This window comes from Chinchilla lanigera, unplaced genomic scaffold (genome assembly GCF_000276665.1).
Source record: "Chinchilla lanigera isolate Chin_1 unplaced genomic scaffold, ChiLan1.0 scaffold00033, whole genome shotgun sequence".
NCBI classification, from domain to species: Eukaryota; Metazoa; Chordata; class Mammalia; order Rodentia; family Chinchillidae; genus Chinchilla; species Chinchilla lanigera.
The window spans coordinates 5,455,209-5,482,118 of NW_004955434.1; the positions used below are offsets into that span (position 1 = coordinate 5,455,209).

Sequence of the window (26,910 nt, forward strand, 5' to 3'; positions counted from 1 at the left end):
CTCCTCTGGGAAGTTTCCTGGGAGAAGTCAGCCTTAAGCCTGGATCCCGAGAAAGGAGAGCCAAAAGGCGGGACTCCGAGTTGGGAACGCCAGGTGCCTTCCCTAGGCCAGAGGGAGCGTGTTAAATTCTTTGGCAAAAGAGGCCCGGGGCAAGACTAAATTTGAAGGCGAGAATAGTCACCGCCATCGGCCAAGGTTTCCCTGGCAGCGCGTTTTAGAGGCCTGGAAGTTGCGGCAGGGATGAGGAGGGGCTCGCTGAGTGCGGGCGGGACGCGCTCCTCCGCGTGGCCCAGGGGAACTGCAGAGAGGACACGTTATCTCCAACTCCCGCAACCCCCTTAACTGCGTTCCCAGTCCAGGCCCTTGCAGTTTGGTCAAAGAGCCTCATTTAGGAAGATCGTAAAAAGGTCCCGAAAGACTCCTTTGCGCTGGGTAGCCGTCAACTCGTTTTTGCAGAACTGCTGAGGTCCTTTAACACCATTTCCCAGGCTGCTCAGCTGTTGTGGGTGCAAGAGATCAAAACAAAAACTAGACCTTGCAGTGAGGAAAGCCACTTCTTGAAAGCCCCTTCCAGGGTTGTACGTGGGTTTGGGCCGCAGGCTGCTAAAGCCCCCTCCTCCCAGCTTTCTTGCCTTTTCGTTCCTCTGTTCCTTTCACGTCTTCCGCAGTTTTAGGGAAAATAGATCTGTTCCAGGAGCCCTAACTCTAACCCTATCCCCACCCCTTCCATTCTTTCTCTCCTTCTGGCTTCCTTCTTGGCATTGCCGGTCTCTTACTCTGTATCCTCCTGGGAAACCTCGAGCTTCTGTCCTGATGCTGTCCAGCCAGCCAAGGCTCCTGGAATTAGGTGAACATAGGTTTGGTGTCTCCCTTTCACTGGGGCAAATGTACAAAGGGAGAAAAAAAAGCCCATCTTCTTAGGTAAAGGGGCGTGCTGGAATTGGGAGTGGAAGGCCCAGTGCCTTATTTTGAGTAGAACTGAGGGTAGAGCAGCAGCCTACACCTCCTTAACCTCAAAAACAGTGCCCTGGCTTCGGCAGAGAGGCTTTCAGAACCACTGGACTGCTGTGTGGAGCTGGGGGTTTCCTGCGCTTATGGGATTTATGGTGAGCTGAGAGGTCAGTTCTGTTATCCCATTACTCCGGTCTGAAGCGCTGAGAACATCTTGTGTGAGGTCAGACTGAGTGTTTTAAGGACAGAGTTTGCTGAACATAGGTTCTGTGAATATTTAATCCAAGTGAACATAGAAGCATTTTTTTGCGGCATGCTCCACAGTTGTCTCTCTTTTGTCTCTAAGAGTCGCACGTTTATGGATTTGCTTAGAGTAACTAGAGAGGGTCAGAAGTGAGGTTTTTGTTTTGTTTCATTGTGGGTTTTTTATTTTGTCACATTCCCTTTAGATAAGAACAGATAACTAGGAGATCAGCTGTAGAAGTGATTCCATGATAATATCTTAATTTTTCTATTTCCAGTTTCTTGACTCTGTTCCCCCCAGGACTGGAGCAGGAGTCTGAGTTAGTAATAGGGATAGCATTTCTCACTGGTCACCTGTCCCATCAGCTTCACTGCGATAAGGCATTCCCTGTGTTTTGTACTTCTTGTTCAAGAGGCAATTCCTTTCCCTCTTGTGTTCTTCTGATTTTTGACATAAGCAAAATCAGTGGTTTATAAAAAGTCACAAAACCCACAAATGCTCTGGAAGGAGCAGGAGTGAGGAGGGCAGGAAGGCAGCAGGAGCCGTGGGACACAAGCTTTGGGGGAATGAAAAAAGGGCAGAGGATTTCAACTGGACAAATCCGATCTGGCGCTTTCTTCCTCTCCCCAAGTATTCAGAGATCACATTAGTTCTCAAAATTGAACACAAGTGATTTGCAGGCAGAGGTCAGAGTGATGATTTTAGGGGACTGAGCTGTCAGGGACCAAGAGGTCAGTTTCCAGACATGCACCTTACACATTCATTTGCACAACTTTCATTTTCATCTTTCAGTTGATTTGGTCATATAATTCCATGCTTTAAAAAAAGGCATTCACCAATCAGATGAAGCTAGGGGCTAGAAAAGAACAAGTTTTATTTTCCACTAGGAATGTGAGCATGCAAGTAAACCTATGTAGCATGTGTAAAGAGAAAGTCCACTTGGAGTTTAAATTAGAGAAAACCTTTGGTTAAGATTTGGTGTGTGTTAGACCTTTTTTGGCACCGTTTTTATAATGTATTTGTAACATACCATGCATGTTTAGAAGCATACCTGATATTCTTGGAGAAGTAGCTCACTCCATATAAAGGGTAAGCTGAGCTCTATTTGGATGGTAGGTCTACATGTATAATCAACACTCAGGCTATCCGGAAGCTCTAAACATTTCCGGGCAAGTCATGTAGATCTACTTCTTTATGAACTTTGATTTTAAAATGTGGTTGTCTTTTTGCAGGCCCAAGGGCCTCTTTAGTACCTAGCTGTGGGGAGATAGTTTTTCTTGGATACAAATGCAAGTGTACAGCACATGGAGTCATTTTCTTCTGCAGAAATCTTTGAAGAAAGCATATGCCTTTGGGAAGAGTACCTTTGCTCACCCCCTTGGAGAAATACCACCAGGTTCAGGGAGCAACACATTAATACCACAACAAAGTTTTGACAGAAAAAGAAATCTTTTCCAAATTCTGCTTCAGATCCTTTACAGGAAAGGGGATGATTTTTGTCTAACGGTGTAATATGTATCGTGGCTTTTTGGGAGAATTTCCCCATCCTGTGGTGACTGTATTCTTTTTGGGTATAGATTTCTTCTACTATTTGATTACCATCTATGACTAACCTAAAATTAATTAGATTTGATTGAAAACAAATTCTGGTTTAAGCTTCTTAATTCATACTATGGGATTCATTTATTCTAAATTCCCTTTTACATCCTCTCACACCCCTCCCCCCAGAAACTATTACAGCAAGCAGGATATCTTTCAGCGGTTAGTGTGTCTGAATCAGCAGTCTCAGCCACCAAGCCAGCCTTTCAGAACTGTGGGCTCCAGAGTTGAGGGAGACTAAGGGTCACGGCCAAGGTGAGAAAGTGCAGTTACGTTCCCGCACTGTGCTCTCTTCCCTGCCCCAGCTTTTGCCTGGGAGACTGCTGGCTGCCAGGTCCCTGGAGAGAATAGATCAGTGGCTGTCGATTCTTCTCAGATCTACAGTTCTTCCACATTTGCAATCAAAATAAATATGTGCTCAAATTCTTTTAAGGGTTTTTGAAGGAAAATGAAATTGAAAATGTATTTGCTTAGAAATAAAAGAGCAGGATTAAATAGGAAGATCAGATCTCCCTTCGGGTTTATTTCTTCTGAAAGGAGCAACAAGGTAGCTAGAGGGAAAGCAGTTAGGAGGTTTTGAAAATCTGCCTTTATTTTATTTAACCTCTGGCCTCTTACCTCCCAGAATCATTATGCTTGCTCTGCGATTTACAGCTCCAGCTTGATTGGGTTTTCCCAGTTTTCTTCTTTGCTTTTCATTTTACTTTATTTATTTTTTGAAAGAGAAGTGCTTTCAAGTATAAGAAATATTACAGGAGTACTTATCCAGGCCGGGAAGGAAAGCGCTCTGTGACTACAGGCCAGGAGGAAGGAAGCAGCAGGAAAGACATAAAGGTGTCTGTGAAATGTACCTATGAACGGAAAAACTAACTTTGGTGTTAAGACTGCTTAATTTGAAGCGAGGGCTTAAAAAACAAAAACCCACCAGATAAAAAGGAAATAAACGGGTGATACTACCGTCTCTTTCAAGGCATAACTGGGGCTGGCGTGGGAGTAGGGGCCCTGGCCTTGCTTTAGAAGCAGGTGGGCGACTGCTGCTCTGCTGGGTGGTGGGGTGGGGTAGGATAGGATGGGGCAAACAGCCAGCTCTCCTCTCCCTCTACGGTGAGTGCTAGAGTTGGAGAAAGGCAAGGGGCGAGAAGCCAGTGGGGCTGGAGCCCGACCTGAGGCTGTGTTGTGTCCTGCTCTGCCCCAGGCTGCCCCGGTGCCAGCGCTGCCTCCTGGCCTGTGGGCTTTTGTCACCCAGGAGTGACTCCTACTTTCAAAACTCACCCTGCCCTCTCCGGCTTCTTCTCAAGCATTCCCTCCCAGTCCTTTCAGAGCTGGGAGCTCGGAGGAGGTGAATTGCCTAACTTAGCAAAGATCCTGCAAACAGACAAAACATAGGATGACGAATATTGCATGCAGCACGCAGTAAAAATCTATTATTTATGTGAAGTTCAAATTTAGCTGGCATCCCATTGTTTTTTCTGGCCACTCTGGGTACCGGGCCACTGGTCTTTCTGCACGGCCAGCTCCTACAGGAGGGGCACGGGGGAGGCTGGTGTCCATCTTATGGAGCTGAGAGCGATGGGTGGCAGAAAAAACAGAGCGTTGCACATCTAGAAACCAGAGCCCACTGCCCTCGGAGGAGAATCACCCTCCGCACACCCCATCCGATTGTAAATCTGGTGGACAGCCATGCTCTCCACTTACACAACCAACTTTTCTTTCCCCTGATGGATGAACTCCCGGGTTTAAAAGATTACAGTAATCATAGGAGGACAGTGTAAATCGAATCTGATAGCAATAACTTTCAGAGAAGGTCAGGCTCAAGTGAAATGTTACCAAGCAACAGGCATTTTGTTTGCAAAATACAATCAAAGAGCATTGATGAGAAATTCTTTGCTGCAGCCAGTCAGCACTTTCTGCTAACAGCTTTACAGAGGGAAGGAGAGTAAATCTTCATAAATCAGAGTCCCCGGAGGACTTGCAGCCCTTTCTGGAAATGTTGCGCTTCTTCCTGACAGGGAGGAAGACCGAGCCCGGTGGAAAGCCATTCGCCTGCCTGCCTCCCCTTTCCTGCACTGCTTTCCTCGTTTCTTTCACCTTTTAACCTGTTGCCATCTCCTTAGCCATTGGCCACTAGGTCCTCAGAGTCCCTTGTCCGTTCCCTTGTGGCTCTGATGCGTAGTGGCCTCTGGTCCTCACAGGTCCACTACATTGTGATTGTATCGTGTTCTGACCCAAGTGTCCTACCACTGAGGCAGTCACCCCTTTGCCTTCTCAGAAAGGACCCACATGAATAGGTAGTTTATTTCCATTTTATTATATAGGTAAGCAGCTCTTTTTAAAAAGCACAGTTAACTACCAAAGAACAGTAATATATTATGACAAACAACGCTGAACAGTAGTTGTTTACAGTCTACAATCTCTTCATTACAGTCATTAGGTAGACATAAATTTACAAGACTGAGACCGGTGTTCTGCTTTTTGCCACTCTTCTTACCCGTTTTAGTTCAGTGTGTGTATCTGTGGCACCCTTCGTCTTTTTGTGTGAATGTTCATAAGAGTACTCCCTCTCCAGAGACACTGTTGCCTGCTTAGCTGCTGACCTTTGAGTCCCTTGTTGTGTTTCACTGTAAAGTATGACCAACTGAGCAGATGACTCAGAATCTTGCAAGAGAGTAGTTAGTAACCATAAGCCTCTCACTGGCCAAGAGGAAGTGCTTTGATCATGTGCATAGAGTCTTTACACTACTGAGCACACAGGGATTTAAGAGTATTTGTTAACATAGGTGGTGAGTAGCTAGATGTGTTTTTATAAATACCAAATAAACAGGTAGGTTCATAGATAATTTCTCTACTTCTGCTAAGTGCTCCTTCTGAGTCAAGAAAGAGATCAAAACTACCTTTTTGTGAGATGTATAAAGTCTACAGAGTTATAACTATACTTTGTGAAGCCTAGCCCTTTCTGTACCAACGTCCTCCAAAAACACTGGGCTCAAGGCCCCCAGTGATCCCTTCATACATTATCAGACCAGCATTGTTAGTGATTTTTGTTTTTTGTTTTTTGTTTATTGTAAAGAGAAAAACATTTCAAAACAAGATAAAAGGAGGTAAGGATAGTTAATACATTGCGCATTGTTACCTTTAAATTAAGTTATTCAGTACAAGATATAAGCTTTTAATTGTCCAAACGATATTAGCACAAAGCTTTCTTTTCAGTGAACTAAGAGAAAGTAGTAGCATAACTATCTTGAATGCACATATACACGTATATGCATATATATACTTTTGCTTTTCCCTTCCTTTTTTTCTCCATTCCCCCCATGTGTTCCTCTTTCCTTTTGAAGTTTCTTCCCATTTTACAATATCTACTGTACGTTTTGGATCTTATTTACTCTTTCAGCATCTCACACTAGTGTTTACACATGTTATGTGTAAAAACAATACAGTGTTTACACATGTGCATCTGGTTTATTTCACTTATGAGTGTGGTCTCGAGTTGCATCCATTTACCTATAAAAGTCTTCAGTCTATCCTTCTTTATGGCTGAGTAGTACTCCACTGTATAAAAAGACACATCTTTTTTATCCATCCCTTGGTTGATGGGCATATGGGCTGTTTCCAAGATCTAGGCATTACAAATTGTGCTGCTATAAATGTGGGTACACACATCTTGCTGGAATACAGTGTTTTTAATTCTTCTGGGAAGATAGTCAGAAGGAGAATAGCTGGGTCAAATGTGACCTCCAGTTCTAGTTTTTTGAGGGATCTACACACTGATTTACACAGTGGTTGCACCAGCTACACTCCCGCCAGCAGTGGAGAAGAGTTCCCTTTCCCCCACAGCCCCTCCAGCATTTGTTATTGGTTGATTTCTTGATAATAGCCATTGTTTCTGGGGTGAGATGGAATCTCAGTGTTGTTTTAATTTGCGTCCCTCAAATGACCAGTGATAGTGAACATTTTTTCATATATTTATTTTCTATTTGTAGTTCTTCGTCTGAGAAGTGTGTATTCATCTCAGATGCCCATTTTTGGATTGGGAGGTTTGATATTTTTGAGTTTCTTACATGTTCTCAATAGTAATCCTTTGTCTGAGGAACAGCTGGCAAACATTTTTTCCCACATTGTGGGTTTTCCCTTCACTGTGTTGCTGGCTTCTCTTGCTGTGCAAAAGCTTTTTAATGAGATCTCAGTTGTTGATTCCTTGTCATGTTCCTGTGTGATAGGGGTTTTATTCATAACGCCTTTGCCTACACCAGTGTCTTCAAAAGTTTTACCTATTCTTTCAGCAGATTTAATGTTTCTGTTTTAATATTTATTTATGTATGTATTTATTTTTGTCTTTTTGAAACAGGGTGTGACAGTCAGGGTGCCTTAAGCTCACTTTGTAGTCCAGGCTGACCTTGAACTCATAACGATCCTCCTGCCTCAGCCTCCCTAGTGCTGGGATTACAGGCATGTGCCATCATGCTGGCCTTGTTTTAATATTTAGATCTTTGATCCATTTCAAATCTAGTTTAAAATGGATGGTGAAATATTTGGGTCCAGCTTTAATCTTTGGCATGTGCAGAGCCAGTTTTTACAGCACCATTTATTAAAGAGACTAGCTTTCTTCCAGGGAATGTGTTTGGCACCTTTGTCAAAGATAAGGTGGCTGAGTATGTCTGAGTTGTTTCTGCATCTTCTAATCTGTTCCACTCATCTTTGGGTCTGCTTTTTTCTTTTTTGCTGGTACCACACTGTTTTTATCACAGTAGCTTTATAGTATAATTTTAAGTCAGGAATTGTGATGCCCTCTGCCTTGCCTTTGTTGCCCAGAATTGCCTTTGCTATTCTAGGTTTCTTCTGGTTCCAAGTGAATTTTAGGATTGTTTTCTCTAATTCTGTGAGATATGCTATTGGAATTTTGGTTGGAATTGTATTAAATCAGTATAGCAGTTTTGGAAGTATGGCCATTTTCACTATATTGGTTCTTCCTACCCAAGAGCAAGGGATGTCTTTCCATTTTCTGATAACCTGTTCAGTCTCCCTTTTCAGAGTACTGTAGTTTTCAATGTAGAAGTCTTTTATATCCTTCATTAGATTGATTCCTAGGTACTTCACTTTTTGGATGCTATAATGACTTCTAGAAAGCAAAGCATAACTAGTAAATTTCACAAGGTTTTCTCTCCCAGGAAGAAAAGGTCTAAACACCAAGATTCACTTCCTGGTAAACTTTGTATTTCTAATCATTCCGTCTCTTTACCATTCACCACTTTTACTGTGAGCCAGAGATAATTGCAGAAAGTGTAAAACCTCACTGGGATTCTGACAGAGCATGGTCTCTCTAGGATAGCCTATCCTGCTTCAGTTGCCCTTGCCGTTGCTATAAAATTGGTATGCTTTGAAAACTAGTGTTTCAGAATGCATGACATGATTTCAAAAGGGGGAAGCAAATGCAGTGATACTTGCATTAGGAAATTCCTCGGTATTTCAGGATTTTGTATTTTCATTCTGCATATCAGATATGTTTTATTTTGTAGATATAATTGGATACAATGTATAAAACCCACAGCATCATCTAAGGCAGAAAGATTTATCATTTCTATGTTTTGAGCAAACTGTTTGTTTCACATATGTGATAGACTTCCTCAAAATGTTTGAGATGAGTACATAGTTTTTTCTTTTTTTTTACTGAACTGCATTTTTATATTAAAAAAATCTAAAGAAAGTTATAAATATGGGTAGGCAGTCACTTGTTTGTGAGTGTTAATTTTAATCTTGGTGTTATAAATATGGGTAGGCAGTCACTTGTTTGTGAGTGTTAATTTTCTCTCCTTAGTTTTTTTTTTTTAATGTCTTTTTGAGACAGGGTCTTGCCATGCAGTTCAGGCTGGCCTTGAGCTCACTTTAGAGCCCAAACTGGTCTCAAACTTGGAAGGATCCTCCTGCCTCAGCCTCCCGAGTGCTGGGATTACAAGCGTGCACCACCACACCCAGCTTCTCTCCTTAGTTAAAAAGTTTTACAGTGAAAACAAAAACAAAAAGCAGTCTTGGAATTTTCTTATGGTATATCATTTGAAGTTGGTAGCATTGTTATTTATATAAAAAATTTCCTTTTTAATTGAATATCTGCCTCTTTTAAAACCTTTACACTACTGAAAAGTTTATTTCAGTGACGGCCATAAGTTTCTCTGTATCATGAAACATGAAATTGGAGCATGGAGTAAGATTTAAAACATATTTAGATGTTTTGCATTAGAAATAGCACACTCGATCACTTTCAACCACTGGTTTGTAATATCAGAAAAGAGTGATTTCTTAGTTTTGACTTCATGTGCTCATATAGTAGACTTAAAAATTATCAGTTGAAATATACTATTACTCCTTACGTTCTAGGAATGAGGGTCTCAGTTTCAAGAAGAAAGAGGGTAAAGTGTTCCAGGAGTGTTTCCTGTTTCGTATTGTTAGTTGGCAGTCTCACATTTCTATATCCAGAAAGGCCTTTGTGTTTTAAACCTTGAATGATTTGTAAAGTTCATTTAGGAAGAAACCTGGAGATGTAAAGAAACACCTGTTATTAAATTACACTTTTATCACTGAGCTCAAAACTCACCCTCTATAATTATTTGTGAAAGTCTGTATTTATAACAGAATAACTTACAGTACAGCTGGCTTAGGTACAATAATACAACCCAGGCTGACTACCGCAGTGCCACAGAATTGCAGGGACTGTACATTGTGTCCTTCCGAAGTTACTGCTGTTGAGGAGTTAGCCCTGGTGCCCCTTCAGAGGCCAGGCTTCCTTTGCCGCATTTTGAACCCCAGCAGCCTTGGATGTTGATGGGGCTTCTGCTCACTCTGCACCTCCGAGCAGGACTTTGTGCGCTGCGCAGGTGCGCGAACCCTGCCCCTTGCTTCTTTCATCGTCTTCTCTCTTCCCTTTGAAGACTGCATAAACAGAGTGCTGAGCTCAGTTGGTTGGAATGCCTTGAATTCGCGATTCCTGGCGTTCTGTTAGCTTTTCTCACTTTTGAGCCATATCCTGAGCACCTAGATTGTGAGGCCAACAGTCCAAAAAAACATGGAAAGTGCAGATACCTCAGCACAATCCCTCAGCACTCTGAAGAAATAAGCAGAAGTCTGTGGGACCCTGCCATGTCCCAGTAGCAGGGGAAGACGGTAGCGCAACAAGTGGGAAAAGGGCATTTGTCTCTGGGTGCTCACAGTTGCTGAACAAGCTGGCAGCCACGTAAGAGCCCACTGAGGTCTGTTCTTCAGAACTTAGGAAAATGGGTACAAAAATGGAGCTTTGTATTCTGACCTACAATCCTGTCATCCTGTATCGTCCATTGGGGCAGTATTTCTGTTGCCACCTTGAGAAAAATAGGTCCTTATCATGTGAATAGATTAGTCAGAACATCATTCCCTGATTCTCCTCACAAACCTCTCTGTGGGCCACTTTCTTCTGAAGGCTGTGGTACAAGATCAGAGGCCAGTCCTGCTTGCCTCCATTTTGAAACTCCGACAGCCTGGGAATTGTGAACTTGGTAGATAGACCTCAATATATTTCGCAAAATGTTTCTAGTGTTTGAAAATTTACCTTTCTATAACATAAAGCTATATTTATTTACATACTTACTTGTTTGTTTGTGGAGGCTGAGAAGGAGAGGTCACCCACAAAGCTATCTTTAGGTTCATATATTTATTTTGATAATAGTTGAGTTTTGAGATTTCTAGCTGTGCCGATTGATGCTGAAGCATCAATCATTTCTCTTGCTTAAAAAAATCTTATTGACTCCTACATTTGTGTGACACTGTCATGTTATTTTTGGATTGTAGATTAAAAACTCACCATTTTAGCACCGAGAATTGAGCAGTAAGTACCTTTGCAGTGTCATACAACCGACGCACTATCCATCCCCATAATTATTCATCATCTTAAGCTGAAACTCGGTGTTTATTAAACGGTAACACGCCATCTCCCCCTAACGACCATTCTTTCTGTCTCTATGAATTCATCCATTCTTGAAGCTATATAAGTGGAATCATACTGTTTGTCTTTTTGTGCCCAACTTACAGCTAACATTTTCAAAGCTTATCCACATTGTCACATGTATCAAAATTTCATTCCTTTTTGAGGCCGAATGACATTCCATTGTATGTATATGCCACATTTTATTTATTCATTCATATGTTTATGGACACTTGGGTTGCTTCCACATTTTGGCAATTGTGAATAATGCTGCTAGAATATTGGTGTACAGTGTGTGTCACATTTGATGCTTAGCACATCCTACCTGGCTGTGTTTGCTTTTACCCTTGCACATGCATCTTATTTTCCCAAAAAGATAATGCATTCCATGTACTAGCATACTTCCGGATATTTTCCACTGTTTATTCTGTTTCTGTCAGTGTCTTGCATATTATAGGGATAGAAATACTTAATGATGATAATGACAAAGTAAGCTAAAGAAATATAAAAAGTGTTTTGAGGTATGTAGTACTTGGAACATTATGTTATGTACTTATTTACATGGAGAGAGTATTTGAGCTGTTTTTCCCAAACTCTATTAGTGGGGGCCAACATCCATTTGTATGCTTATTTCATTTCCTTACATCTTTTTTTTTGTTGTTTTTGTTTTTCTCCGGTACCGGGAACCGAACTCACGACCTTGCACTTGCCAGGCAGGTGCTTTTTGCCGCTGAGCTAAATCCCCAGCCCCTTCATTTTCTTGTTACCATACTATCACTGCCTGCTCATCTCCGATTTGGTAATAATACGAGTAACAGCCATGATGTAGGTGTGGGGCCATAGGTGAGGAAAATTTCAATAGGTCTGTCTGATTCAGTGTGAACCGATAGAAGTTTCTTGTTGTTGCTTTTGTCTTTTGGATCAAAAATGAGTTCAAATACTACAATAAGTGGGGAGTGAAAGCTGGGTCTCCTGTCCTAGGAAGTTGTAAGGGAGGCTTTGTTGAGTTTCTCTTACAGAAATAGGCCTTTATCCCAAAGTTGTTATGAAAAGCAAAGATAGCTTTATATATGTGAACTGCAAATGAACCTCATGGTGGAAACCTTATATTTTGTATTGAAAAAAGAGGCAGATTGATTGAAGTGCAAATTTGGGATAAGTATCAATTTATGTCAGACATGTGATGGAAAGTTACAGTGATATAATTGTAGAATATCCTGTAACATATTTCCTTGTGTTGGGCACATAGGCATTGCATTGTGAGGAACAAAAGTTTTACTTTTCAGCTGTACCTAAGGTATCTGTCGTATTAGAAGAATGGTCCTAAATGCGCCTTTGTTGAAGGCTGTTAAAGTAAACAATAACACACACGAGGAGATGGTTTCGAGCCTTGCTTTGATGACATGGTGCTGGCTGGCTCTCTGCACATAATCAGGTGTCCACAGAGAAGGTGACAATGGCACTATTCAGGCAGGGCAGTAGAGAACACAGGCAAACCGATTGTTTATAACCTGGCGAGCGACTGGGTCATGACGAATGCATGGATTGAGGTGTTATAACTAATACTTTTTTTAAAAACGGATAAAAATCTTTTTGCATATAGCTTACTAGTAAAAAGCATGTCCCATTACAAAGCTCTGTTAGAATTTACTACCTAAACTAGACCACTCTCACCCACTCCTTCCTGCCTGCTCAGCATCGCAATACCAGTCTTTTCAGTGGTACTTCTATGTCAACATGTGAAATTTTAAAACTGTGTGTTTCATAGCTGGTGTCAGCTTTATTTGGGAAGCTTTTTCTTCTTTTAATGTAATTCAGAAAGCAATCTTTAAGGCCTGTCCATGAACTTTACCAACAGTTCATGTAAGCATGTCTGTGTCTTGCCATTCTCGGCCCTCGGCTGCGGATGCCTCATCTTGACAGGCAGTACTTTCTGGGTGGTTTTACAAACCCTTGCACCCATCCCCTTTCCCCTCAGCAGCACCCTGTCCTGCCGTCCACAGCTCACAGCTGATTCTGCTTGCCCTCTAGTGCCAGTCACAGGCAACTGAGTTTTGCAGGCCCCGAGTGACTTTTTATGAAAGATTTCAACTGGCTTTCACTGTGGCGATTACATTAATTAGTTATTGTCCATAGCAACCTGATGAAACATAGTCTGGTTCACGAGACATACTTAACACAAAATTAGCCCATGGGAAAAGCACATTTCGAGTACTAAAATTTCCTGTGGGTATGTGCGTTGCGCACGAGCTGATGATGTTGTTGATCTGCAAGATCGACAGAAGAGAAGCTGATAGACAAGCCAGAGCTCATCTCCCCATTTTTCCTTGGGCTGTATTTTTTCTGGGGAGCCTTGCAGAGGTGCCCTGTGTTGGTGCTGTGGGGTGATTGTTACTGCTGTCAAAGCCAGGTCTTCTGTGGCTATACAGTTGTAGCCTTTCTGTGCTTAAGGCAAACATCCTTACTTGTAGCATTCTGAGAAACCACTCAGATTTCTAAGATCTTAATTTACAAGGATTTTATTTATTTATTTATTTTTTGCCATTTGCCAAGGACGTAGTTGGGATTTCTGTTTTTCAGGCCCGCAGTATGTGATAACCCACTGAGATGCAGTTCCTCTCCCAAGAAGCTTGTGTACAGTTTTCTTCTGAGCGCATCTGTTCCTCTTTATGCACACCAAGAAAAGATTAACCCAGCTGTTCTCTCCTTTTCAGATTTAACTGAAGAACGACTTGGGGATGGCAGCTCAGCAGACAATATAGAGGCCTTCAGCGACAAAGATGCCGACCAGAGGAGCTCCCCAGATGTGGCCAAAAGTAAGAGCTGCTTCACTCCCGAAAGTCCTGAAATAGTGTCTGTGGATGAAGGTGGGTATGTTGCCCAGAAAAATGGAGGCAACCCTGAGAGCCGTCCGGAGAGCCCCAAGTACCACGCCGAGCAGAATCACCTCCTGATCGAGGGCCCATCTGGAACCGTCTCTCTGCCCTTCAGCTTGAAAGCCAATAGACCACCCCTTGAAGTGTTAAAAAAAATCTTCCCCAACCAGAAGCCCACGGTGCTCGAGCTCATCCTGAAGGGCTGCGGCGGGGACCTGGTGAGCGCCGTGGAGGTCCTTCTGTCCAGCCGGTCCTCCGTGAGCGGAGCTGAGCGAACTTCTGCAGAAGCTGAGAGCCTCGTGCTGCCCTCCAACGGGCACATCTTCGAACACACCTTGAGCTCCTACCCCATCTCCTCGTCCAAGTGGTCTGTGGGCTCAGCCTTCCGAGTCCCAGACACGCTGAGGTTTTCTGCGGACTCCACTAATGTTGTCCCCAATCCCTTGGCTGTGCCTCTGCAGCACCCTTTCCCCCAGCCGCCCCGGTATCCACTGATGCTGAGGAATACTTTGGCGAGAAACCAGTCCAGCCCCTTTTTGCCCAATGATGTCACCCTGTGGAACACCATGACCCTGCAGCAGCAGTACCAGCTGAGGTCCCAGTATGTCAGTCCCTTCCCCGGTAACTCCACCAGTGTCTTCAGAAGCTCACCTGTCCTCCCTACTCGAGCCACGGAGGACCCTCGGATCTCCATCCCTGAGGATGGGTGTCCAATTGTGACAAAGCAATCCATTTACACGGAGGATGACTATGACGAGAGGTCTGACTCTTCGGACTCTAGAATACTCAACACATCCTCTTAAAGTGGAACTGGATGGGAGGTGACCAGGTGACACTTCTGTGCTTTTGAACCCTGGGGTACCCCAGGAGAGGCCACATCTAGTGTATCCCTTTCCTTCTGTGACTGTGCTTGATATTCTATACATTAGCAATAAAACATAACTTATTTAATTTCTTGCACTTCACTGGAAAATGCCAAATAGCTCTGCTCTGTGGCTTTAGTGCTGAATGTTTATTGTAAAAGAGAGTCTAATGCTAAGAATAGTCTTGGGAAGGCTGGTCCATGGGAGATTTATTTGGGGATGTAAAGCTGGAGGTCAGCCTTGCTCCTAAACTCAACCTGGAATGTTAAATAAATAGTATACTTGAATGCAGTTTTGTAAAAGGGGATTCCTCAGGATATGGGAAACCTAAAGGAAGTGGTTTGGTGGCAAATGGACTATAAACAGGGACATTATATTCTTACGCTTAAAAAAAAAATCCTTCTTTCATTTTAAAGAGAGCCTGCACTTCAGAACTTCAGAATAGAGTGAACTGCTCAGGCTTGGACAGTTTTCAGAGACAAACTCCATTAAGAATTATTCTTTCCTCATGGCTGAATTGAAACACATGTAATGTCAATGTAAAACCACTCACAGCTGTGAACTGCATGAAATGTATTGTGAAATGAACACAAGATTAAGCTTGTCAGGTTAATGTAGCATGCTAAGGACTCTAGAAAAAATAAACTAAGGAGATGATCTTGGTTTATGTCATTTCTGCTCATAAAAAGAGACTTTAAAAATAGAAACTTGATGTGAAACTACTTACTATTGCATGGGTCAGGAACAAAGAGAATAGTTAAATGAGACATTTCTTAAGAAATACAAATGGCACAGTTTTAGGGCTGCAGTCAGAAGAGTGAACATTGTTCAAGAATAGTTAGTTTCCCTCACTCATCCATTTGTTTCTTCCATAGATACTTAGAGTGCCTCCCAGGTATTAGAGGGTGTAATCTGTAGTATTGCTCAGGTTACCCATGAGTCCAAGAGAGGTGGAGATTACAATGGAGAATCCCACTAAAAAGAGTAAAAATGAAAAGCTACAGTGTATAGTTGAGTGTAGGAAGGAAGTCATATGCTTAGCACAGAACCCGACGTGGAAAGTACTCAATACAAACCTATTGCTTTCAGCAACTTTGCATCCGGTGTAATAGAGAGGAGCATTTCCTCGTTCTCACCCAGAGAAGATGCCACGCTCATTTCAGGTAGAAAGTTGAGGTCTTTCCCCCTTTCTTGTCAAAGTCCTTTGAGGGTGCCAAGTGTGGCAATCTTTTCATTCGGTTCTTTTTAGAGAGAATTTCCAAGCAGTAATATTCAGTGGTGCCCACACCAACCCCTTCTCTGACTTGCTGCTTCCATTCCTCCAAAGTGCTTGAAAGATATGGTGACTGCTTCGGTCAGACAACCGGTGTGAACATGGAAGGGAAAGTAAATAAGCAAGTGAATAAAAGCCCCTCCAGGACAAGGGTACGGAGAGCTCCCAATGTAAGAACAGGTCTTGAAGGGCTCTGAGTGCACTCAGTGTGAGACGCTCCCAGCCCAGAATGGGTGCCAGGACAAAGGGGTCTTATACAAAACAAACCAACCTTTCTGCTTGTCTACATGGGCATTTCTGGAATGGGAAATTTCTGAGGGGGGGAAATTCCTTACCTTAGTTGTACTAATGTAAGAACTTTTTATTGACATACTTCTATTCCAAGAATGTTTAAATACAGTTGTTGAGGTTATATGCAGACTTTAATGTTTATGTAAGAAAGAAATGAGAGGAGAATTTGCCCCTGATTTAAAGACACACATCAGGACATTTTATGGCGGCCGTGACATGCTAATATGTGGGCCTACCTAGACAAATGTATTTTGAAAGGTATTTTCATCTCCAGAGTTTATCCACATTTATGTAGCGGACAGCAATGATAAAATGCCACATGATTCAAACTATGAAGTCTGCTTCTAGATATGACTTCTCTAGGATGAATGACCCAGATTGGACACAGCTTGGCTGCTGGGTGTTCTTACACCTGAACTTCACCTGCAGATCATCACTGGCACCTACTTCTTTTTATGGCAGCCGGAAAAATGGGATTATCTGTAAGCCAGTTAATTCATGGGCTAGTGCAAGTATGTTCCGTCCTCAATATCTTCTGAAGGAAGAAATGCTGCTTTGGTAGGATAAGAGCTCAGAGGTCAGAGTGAGAAATGTTAAGCGCTGTTAAGAGCCCATGTCCTGCCTCCAGTTGTGCTTCTTTGCAATCTTGATAGCTGAGACCCTCTTAGAAAAGTGACAAAACCTCTTAATTCTAACTCAGCTCTTAAAGACCAGCCTGGTCCAGCATGTAGATTTCCAGAGAACAGGAATGCTCACCTACCCACGGGCACTCATTTTCTCCTTTGCATGACACTGAGTATCTGCATCCACACTGAACAAAACCACTGAACTCCAGTTCAGTTCCGTCCAACACACACGGCATCCGTGTGCTTGGCTGTACACTTCCAGTCAGTGTTCATCGGGTGATGTTTAAACTGCAAGTCAGTCTGGTCTGATGGGAAGTTAATTCACATTAAAGTACAACATGTGTCTTCCCTGCTGGTGAGGCCCCTCCAGCTCCTAGTCTTTGTGCAAATGCTTCTTGTGCATGTGGGGTGGGTTAGTTGAGTTCTAGATTGTTCTGTCTCAGCATAGTTCAGGTATCCAGTTGCTAAGTTTGTAGTGTGGATTCCTGGGCTCCCTTTGTTGTGTTCAAATCCATGGTAGCCTATGCAGCACATTTTTATCATCCTTTTAGGCAATTTATAAACTCACTGAAATTAGAGCATGATTTCCTTCCTCATTATGGCTCTGGTTTTCTTCTCAGTTCTGTACCAGGTAGACGAACTGAGGGATATAAATAAAGTCCCATGCTGAGATTTCTAAATCACACCCCCATGCCCTTTTCCTTTTCTTTGGCGAGGTATTTCCATGTTGTAAGCAGTCTTGGCACATACCCTAGACCTGTTTCAAATAGCTTCAGCATTAGTATCTACTATTAGGTCGAATACATGTTTGGGGTCAGAAATACTGGTTTCTAGAAACTTCTTATTGGGAGGGACCAGATAGCCTCATAAATGTGCTACTCTTTCCCCAAGGAGAGAGCTAGGCTTTTTGGTGCTATGGATCCTTCTAGTTTCATTATTCTCTGTTAACTGGTAACTCTGGAAAGAAATTTTGCACTGCGGCTTTGAGACTTAAGAAGTACCCACACTCTTGATGGTGGGGGAAATTAATTTCATAGATGAACTGAGAGCCAAGGTTGTATGTGAGGTAAATGGCTGTGGTTCAAATTACTAAAGCAGTGGAGGAGCAGGTGCCAGAGAAAAAGGTCAGTGATTTTGGACCAACGATCCAGGCTGTTAAGTCAATCAACAGGCTTCCAAGAGCCAAAGATCATTTTAAATTTCTGAGAAGAGGTAGATCTAGAGAAGGGGGTGAGAGGTATAGCAGTCAGGTATGGAGGGAGCTCTCTAAGGGTGCCACTTCCAAGGTTCCCAGTTTGTCCTGTGAGTGGACTGGGCCAGAGATGGTGGGAGGGGGGCATCACGAGAACATTTGTCGGGTGCCCAGAAAACAGGCCTGGCTGCATTTGAAGTGACATATTTGAAAAACGAACTTGATTCCACTGCATACTGTTTCAGTGATTCATTTCTTATATGTGCATTTACTCAGCAGAAGTGAGTCGAAAGTAAGATGGATGCTAAATTTATATGTTAATTTTAATATTGAAGCTATCTTATATTTGAAGAATAAGATCAATGCTTCAATTTCATTTCTTATGTGGTACTGAATGTTGTCATTACTGAGAAAAAAATCATTTCCGAATGCATCCTCCCCAAATTCCAATCTCAGAGGACAGAGGAGTCCCAGAAGAGGCAATCTCGCCTTTTGCTGATGGTCTACTCAGGATATGCTTCAGTGTTCCCACAGTGTCATTTACTATTTCAGTGTCAGGGGTAAATAGCAAGGGTAGTGGCTTTTCTTTTCATTACAATGGACTTTATTTACTAATTGGATTCTGAGAGTTTGCTGGGGTTGTTGGCCTATGTCAAGAGTGTCGTATATCCCACAGGCAAAGCCACTGGACTTAACCAAAGGTAAGCGCAGCAGTTGCTGGGAAAAATGATCCCTCCAGAAGCCCTGAGTCACTACCCAGTGATTCTTAGACCTCAACCTCATACCACCTCGGGATGTAGATGAAAGAGTCCAAAGGTCTATGGAAGATTCTTTGGAGGAAAATAAGGAGTCTCTGTTTCCCAGCCAAACATGGCAGAGCCAGACAGTGGTGGCCGTCAAGGAGGCGAGCAGGAGAGTGGGGCCTGAGACCTTCCTCAGCCTCCCAGGGCCGCTACAGAGATAGCAGTGGGCCCTGCCTTCTGCAGAGGTTGCTGTCTCTCCAGCAGCCCCTAGCCTTCCTCCCTGGCTTCTGCCTTCATGGGTACTGGATGCCGCAGGCTGCTGTAGAGGCCATGTCCTGTGTATTGCACGAAGGGATCCAGCCAGCGGGGCAAATGAGGGCTCAGATCCCCAGTGGTTCCCTTTTTAAAATTTGTCAGACCACAAAAGGTGCCATTTGGGGAGGAGCCTTTTTCTGCTTTGCACAGAGGTACATCAAAGTGTAGCAGAAATCCTAGGGAAAAATAGCAAGGACAATGAATGCATAACAAGAGAATAACTTGAGATTAAAAATAGTTGTGGAAACCACGGACACATAATTGTTACCCGATCTCCCTTGGCCTGTCCCCTTTGAGAAAATAGGAAGGGGTTTCAGTTCGTTTCCAAAACCATCCATGGGGATGATGTTAGACATGCAAGGAAATATTGAAAAGGAAGGTACAGAACTAACCTTTATTGAGCACCTACTACTTGTATCTGTTAGGTTGGCGCTTTCTCTCTCTTTTTTGATGTGCTGGAGTTGGAAGCCTGGGCTTTGAGAGACTAGGCTGGGGTTCTCCCAGTGAACAACTTAGCCAGGTTAGCCTTCCATTCTGACCTCAGGCTACCTCTGATTGTTCCAGCTCTCCAGCCAGTTCAGGCTCCCAGCAGCTGAGGGCAGGTACTGTCTGGAGCTGCCAGTTACACAGCGGCAAATGGAAAACAGAACAGGTAGTGGAATGAACATGCTTATAGCAGACTGATTTGTGCAGTTTCCCTGTCTCTAAAGGCTATCTGTGTGGACCAGTCCAACCGCCTGTCTCATACGGGAAGGCCTGAGAGCCCCTGCAGATCCCTTACAGCTGCAAGAAACATTGTCTAGTGTGATTTTGTATTGAACGCACTATATTTAGAGTTTTGAAGATTGGAAACATGCTGCATAGCACTCTTTATACCCACAGAGTAAATCTCATTAATTCAACACCAGTTTATTCAAATGAGCAACTCAGAGCCCCTTCTGGATAACATTTTTATAGATCTAATCATCTAGATCCAACCCAAATGCAAATTAATTTACTAAAAGACAAGTCTATCCGGAATTCTGTTTTTCAAAAAAATGGTTTCAAGTCACGTGACACAAAAGCAAGCATTTAGAAAGTACCTTCCTTGTGCTAGCCATTGTTCTAAATGACTCGCACCTGTGATCTCATTCAATCTCAGTGACCACACGGTAGATTATAATTCCCCTTTGGTAGATGAGGAAATAAACAGCACTTTGCCTAAAATCAACCCCCTCGAATGTGGTTGATGCGGCTTCGGTCTCCGGTGTGGGTCCAGTCTTTGGATTAGCGTTCACAGGCTTTTTGGGACTTCTGGGCCTTCGTCCAGCCACCAGCGTTGGCACCTGAAGCGTGGCCGAGAGGGTGCGGCTGCAGAACCCTGGGCACTGGGGTAACTCCCGGCGCATCCCTTAGCCGAGCACCGCGGGGCAAGCCACAGCCCCTGAGATCTACGTATTTTTTCTCATGGCTCTGCTGCCCCCTGGAGGTGAGTGGAAGTAAACGAGTGAAATCGGTATTTCCTCTGCGCTCCCCGGTCCCAAACGGTCCCGCTGGCCGCGGAGCAGGGCTGCGGCTGCTTCCGCGGTGCCCCTGCCTCGCTCCGCGTCCTTCGCGCCCCGCGTCCCCCCGACAGCCGCGACGCGGGCCTGGCCGCCACACCCGCCACACCCGGCGCCAGACCCTCGGCCCGATGCCCGCGGCCGCTCGGACGGCTCCCGATTAAACCCGGACGAGAACTCTCCGGCGCACCGGGGAGGGGAGCCACTTGCAGTCAAAGCTTTACGCTGCTTGCCAGGCGAGCCCTGGAAGGCGGGCCCCGTTTCATCCAGAGCCTCGAAGTGGCGGCCGAGGCCCACTAATGCGCGCGGTTCGGACGCCCCAGCCCCGCTCAGGCGGAGCCTCCCGGGTACCCCCTTCCAGGAGCGAGAACCCCTAACGACCTGTCCGGAGAGCAGCCCTGGGACACCCAGTCTAGCCCTCCACCAAGGGAGGAAAAGAAAAATCCAGAGGATCTGCGGCTGCCTTCAAATGACCTGCCCAGGTGAGTAGGGTACGCTCTCAGCGGAGAAGCGCTGTGAGCCGCGGGGATCCCTGCATGGGCCCCCGCGCTGGGGCGGGGTGGGGTGGGATGGCTCACACCAGGGTTCAGGAGCAACGCTTGATTAGCAGCAATATTAAGCAAATCTCTTTAACGGGCTTGGAGTCCAGGACAGTCGTTTACCTTTCATGATTAGGAACTGGTTTCATCAATTAGAAGAAAGGGTGCTCAAAGAGAAAATTGCTTAATTTTTTTTAAAGTTGCGGTGTTTTGAGATACAGGTGGAGGATCCAGCTGCTTCAAGTGGGTGGTAGACTACACTTAGAAAAACTTTGGGAGAAACCGTTCTTCTTGACGTTCTGTTGTTTGTTTAATGGGCTTATTTTTTTTTAAATTTTTTTTATTTTTTGTTTTCCTCCGGTACCGGGAATCGAACTCACAGCCTTGTGCTTGCCAGGCAGGCACTGTGCCGCTGAGCTAAATCCCCAGCCCCTTGTTTAATGGGTTTAATAAAGCTGTGACTTCAAATTATACTCCATCCCTGAAGGCAGGGAGCAGAGCGGAGGGAAGGAGGTAATGAAGATGAAATCTGCCCCCTAGGTCCTTCAGTTCCAGCCCCGCCCAACCTTGGAGGGGCCCCTCTGCGGTATGGTGGGGAGTGGGGCTAGGGAGGATCTTGGCTGTCTGCTCCACTTCCTGGCTAAGGGGAATATCCACCTTAGTTCTACCTGTGAAAAGGGAGGACAGTGTGAGATAGCTGAGGCTACCTAAGGAGGGAGGATTGTGGTTTCTAAACTGGGCTCTCTGTCCCAGGTTATCCGAAGTTCAGTACAGCTGTGTTCTTATTTGCTGGCTCTTGTACCTCCACAAAGGCCCTGCTGCTGTGGCCTCACTAGCTGGGGGCCTGCAGCTGAAGGAAACGAAGCAGGTGAGGCTGCACTTCCAGGCTGCAGGCCCCTCTAGCCCTCAGGTGTATTCTCTGTGACAAGTATGCAGTTTATGTTTTCATTTTCAAATGATCGCCACTGTCTACCTATCGGAAAATCTCACGTTTGCATATTTCCAAGGTTTCTGGCTTTTCTGGGAGAAGTAGAAAGCCTGGAAGTATTGCATGGAAGCAAATCAGTTGGCACCTGCTGTGGTCTCACTCCTTTGTGCCAGGTTCCTGTAGCTACCTTTGGGACAGATAGAGCTAGAGTGTTCGCCTTCCTGAGCTTTGCCTTGGGACCATGGGCAGTTGGTGCTGAAATCCCATAGTGACTGTTGACCCTGACCGCGTTGATCTAAGATTCACTGTAGGTTTTTCACCTTAATGAAAATATATTTAGGCCTCTCATCCATCACCGCCTTTATAGCTACTAAAGGTTGGGGCCATGTCAGGCTAATCTGGGCAACGCTTGGGTAACAAATTCCAATATTTCACTGGCTTTACACACAAAAAGTCTTAATTTAAGATCATAGAAAGTCTGTCATGGCGCTGGCAGCTCTGTAGGTAGTGACCCAGGAATCCAGCTTCTCTCTCACTATAGCTGGCCTCCTTAACCATGGTCTTCAGGGCCAGAGAAAAGGAAAGGAGGGCTGTTCATGGCCTCACCTCTGCCCACATCCCATTGGCTGGATTCAGTCACATGACTTCACTTAAGGGGAGGGGACTAGGAAGTCCACTTTTCTGTGGCCTGGGAGAGAAGGTACATGGCGAACACTAAGAGTGGCTACCCCAAGGACATATGAAGGCTTACAGGGCCCCTTTCAGTCCGAAATCCTACATTCTGTCATATTGCAGAGTGATTATGTGTATGGTTTGGACATGCACTGGCTTCTGACTTATAGTAACTGGCAGCCCTGAAGTAGAAAAGGTACTGCAGATGTTCTGATCTTTGCACACTTCCAAGTCCCATCTCTGCCCTCCTGATAACGGTGAGCTAACCTTTAAGTCTTACTGTGAACAAGTACTGACTCAGCCTCACAACAGACTTGCAAATAAGTACTTTTTCTTTTCTGTGCTACTCTCCCCCCAGAACTATTTTATTGATTTAAAAAATAGGCTTTTCTCCTTGAACTGATGGATTTGAAAAGAAAACTTGTGATCATTCCTTTTCGGGGGAGAGTACTGGGGCCTGAAATCAGGGAGCGCTGACCTGCGTTCCCAGCCTCTTCTAAAATTTTATTTTGAGATGGGGTTTCCCTAAGTTGCTCAGGCTGGCTTTGAACTTGGAATCCTACTGCCTGCGTCTCCTGCATAGCTGGGATCACAGGCCTGCAGCCTGTTTGTGATTTGCTGTTTATGTGTGCGTGCTCCAGGGCAAGGCCCAGGCCCAGGTCACTTCTTCAGGACTTAGGTGTTGGTGTGGGCTAGATATCTCTTTCTCAGGGAACAGCTTGGCTCGGCTGAAAAAGGGTGGGCCTCTGGGGTGCCCTCCTCAGAATGCAGAAGCTGTTGTAGCTCAGAGGTAAGCCCAACTGTGATATGAAGCTGGCATTACTTTGACCAGCTTCAGTGACTTGGTTTTTTTTTTTTTTAATATTTATTTATTTATTTATTCATTCTGTCTTTTTGAGACAAGGTCTTGCTATGCAGTTCAGGCAGGCCTTGAGCTCACTTTGTAGCCAAGGCTGGACTCAAACTCGCAATGGTCCTCCTGCCTCAGCCTCCTGAGTGCTGGGATTACAGGCGTGCACCACCATGCCTGGCACAGTGACTTGGTTTTAACTTGGTTTTAATTCTGCAAAATGCATTTGATTTGCCCCACTACAGGGAGCCTTAACTATGTCTTAGTCTTTTTGCTGCTTAGTGGCCTACAGTGCAGCAGGCACACTCTCTGGCTTCCTGTCCTGCTCAGACCTGAAGTCAGAACAAAACAAAACAAAACAAAACTGACTTCTTTTGTTGTTGTTATTAGGAAATTATTTTTATCTTTTTTTTTTTTTTGGAACAAGTCATGCATTAACAGAGTTTCTAAGAAAAGACTTCAGAGGGTTCACAGCAACAATCCGCCCTGCTCCCAGCTGCCTGAAGCCAGCAACATTATTAGGTGGTGGACATCCTCTCAGAAATCCTGTGCGTGTGCAAGCACAGATGTTCTTTCTTTCTCTTCTTCACTAAGATCGTATGCTACGTACATAGCTGTTTTATATTGCTTTCCCCGAACCCCACTTAACTGTGTCTTGAAGATAGTCTGATATAATTATAGAACTAGTTTCATTAAATTCTTTTTACATAGTATTCTGCTGCATGTAGCTATTCTACAATTTCTTTAGCAGCCCCCTTCTGATTCGTATGTTAAGGTTTCAAGTCATCTATTGCAAACATACAGCAGTGAATAACTTTAGATGTGGTGTGGCATTTAGCAAGCACAAGCTGAATAAATTAATAAAAGAGAAATTTCCAGGCCAAAGGGTCTAGCTAGGCAGGGGTCATTTTACCAGATGCTGCTAAAATGCTCTGACACGAATTGTCCCAGTTTGTACTCTCCCCATAAAATCCGAGAATGTCCTTTTACCTATATTCCTTACATATTGTGTTTTCAGTTCTGATTTTCCATGATCTGAACATCTCAGTATGTTTTTTTTGGTGTGTGTGTGGGGCAATGTTTTGTGTTGCAGTGCTGGAGATTGAACCCAGGGCCTTGTGGGTGCTAGGCAAGTGTTCCACCACTGAGCTACATTTTTAGCCCATTTGCCTTCTCTTATTGCAAATCAGGGTGAATATATATTCATATATTTTAGAGCCATCTGCCTCAACAAGTACTTCTGTGTTGGAGTTCTGGAAGAACGCATAGCTTTGAACAGACCCCTAACCTAAGCTCCAAGTGGGCAGAACCTATTGCAGCCAGCCAGCAAAATTTGTAGTTGAACTTCTTAAGGAAATTGTTGCTCTCTGTAGTGTATTTGCCTTTAAACGGTTTGCCGCAGAGTCCAATCCTTACAAGGCTGATGGCGCCATCTGTCTTTCTGAGCCGAGTAAATCACATGCAGTGCAATGTGATAAGGGGGACCTCGGCCCCGACAGAGATGCGCTCTGCTGTGGGCTGTTGGGGTGTTCAAGCCAAAGATGCTGTCATCGGCCCACTTCACTTAATATTTTCTGTTGCTTCACTTAATACGGTTGACATAAGCATAGTTCTTTTTTGGTTATTAAAAATCTTTCTGTGGAAAAACCAAACATACAGAATAATGCGATGAACTTCAGCATACATATCACCACCAACACTGAGGCAGTTATGAAGATTATGTCACATTTGATTCCTCTGCTCTACTTTCTTTTACTTGCTTACATATTCATACAGAACTATAATGTCATTATCACTTCTGGCAAAATCAAAAGTGGTTTCTGGACGTCATCAAATCACCAGTCCGTGTACAAGTCCTCAAGTTATCCTGTTTCTCTGTTCTTTTTTTCATTGGTGTGTTGGATTCAGAGTCCACGCACTCATTTGCAATGTGTATTTTAAGTCTCTGTTTATTTCAGAGCAGATTCTCTCCCTTCAGTGAAGAAAGGGCTGTGTAGAATGCCCTTCACACTGAATTTATACAGTCAGTTTGTTCGTGTGTCCCCTGTGTTCTTTTGTTTTGTTTTGTTTTGTTTTTCCAGTACCGGGAATCGAACTCACAACATCGCGCTTGCCAGGCAGGTGCTGTGCCGCTGAGCTAAATCCCCAGCCCCACCCCCCTGTGTTTGTTCTTGGCCAGAAGCTAGATTTAGAAGCCTATCCGATGGAGGTGTGTGTGTGCAAAGATTTGACTGAGAGTTCTTCATGGAACATGCTGGCCACTTCCTGCTGCATCCCCCCAGGAGGCGGAGATGGTCTTTTCTCCCACCAAACAAGGACATGGGGTCAGTAGTGACAGCCAGACCCCTCCCTTGCAAATGTCCCCTTCAGTCTTTTCTCTGCAGCCTTTCACATAATGCATTCATTTCTGACTCCGTTGTCTGACTCAGTTATTCTTTAGGTGTTGAAACGTGGATATTCTAATTCAGTCAGTCACTCCACATTTATTATCTGGAGTTTTTTTTCTTCAGATAAAGAAAACTAAGGTTATGATCACCCTGGAATAGTTTATACCATTCTTAAAATTTCCAGTGTTTCTCAAAGTTTGTTTATTAATGAAATCTACCTTTTTAAGTTGAGAAAGGAAAGAAGGAAGGAAGGAAGGAAGGAAGGAAGGAAGGAAGGAAGGAAGGAAGGAAAAAAGAGGTGATAAGTGGTATCATGTCAGACCGTGGAATTAGTCCTGGAAAGAGAACGTTTCCTTAATTTTATTCGTTCCTGAATGTTTAGCACTGGTGTGTGTGGAATTTCACCATCTCTAACGGATTCTTTTAAACTGTTGCCTGTCTTTTCCCCTTCCTTTTGGCCTTCTTTTCAGGGCCTGTCTCCTTGAATAAGCAAAGCTTGGGAATATAAGCAAGCATGTAGACTCAAGTGTCACCCCTGAATATTCCTCCCAAACCCCTCTTATTTGGAGCATCTCTTTAATGGGAATGAATGCACCCAGCCTCTTTTCCATTTCACACACTGATTGAGGAAAACTAAATTTGTCTGGGGGGTTGGGGAGATACAGGCCTGGGAAGGCAGCAGCAGACAGAGGGACTTTAATCTCTGCCTAGCGCGTACTGCCTCCATGAGGACGGGAGGCCACCCTGGGGGTAGAAGAGGAAGCCCACAGCTCCTTGGAAAGAGGGAAGGGATAAAGCTAGTGTGGGGAGTGTTTGTTGCCCAGGAACCAGCTAGGTGCCCATAACCCGTTCTGTCCCTGCCCCACTGTATCAGGGAGGTATTTTTGCTGGATTAAGACTGTGGCACGGTCTCGAGCACTGAGGAATAAGTACTGACTGGGAGGTTACAGATTGAGGTTATGTTCACAAGCTTTTTTTTTTTTGGCTTTTTTCCGGTACCGGGAATCAAACTCACGACCTCACGCTTGCCAGGTAGGCGCTGTGCCGCAGAGCTAAATCCCCAGCCCCCAAGTTC

The 26,910-nt window shown here is 44.2% G+C and overlaps 1 protein-coding gene across 1 annotated transcript; it reads left to right on the forward strand.

Moving 5' to 3' along the window:
* The first annotated feature begins 240 nt into the window (after positions 1–240).
* On the forward strand, positions 241–15,135 carry Dmrt3 (doublesex and mab-3 related transcription factor 3). Its single transcript, XM_013516294.1, has 4 exons — positions 241–313; positions 457–578; positions 989–1,106; positions 13,454–15,135. Exons 1-4 carry the CDS (start codon positions 241–243, stop codon positions 14,416–14,418), a joined length of 1,278 nt encoding a protein of 425 aa, XP_013371748.1. The 3' UTR covers positions 14,419–15,135.
* Positions 15,136–26,910: the final 11,775 nt, after the last annotated feature.

What these genes read in the sequence shown, in the direction of transcription:
- Dmrt3 (XM_013516294.1), top strand. Translation starts at nt 241, where the DNA reads ATGAGGAGGGGCTCGCTGAGTGCGGGCGGGACGCGCTCCTCCGCGTGG. An exon ending in TGAAAGCCCCTTCCAGGGTT is followed by an intron (nt 579 to 988) that starts GTACGTGGGTTT and finishes AACTGAGGGTAG; the next exon opens with AGCAGCAGCCTACACCTCCT. An exon ending in CTGCGCTTATGGGATTTATG is followed by an intron (nt 1,107 to 13,453) that starts GTGAGCTGAGAG and finishes TCTCCTTTTCAG; the next exon opens with ATTTAACTGAAGAACGACTT.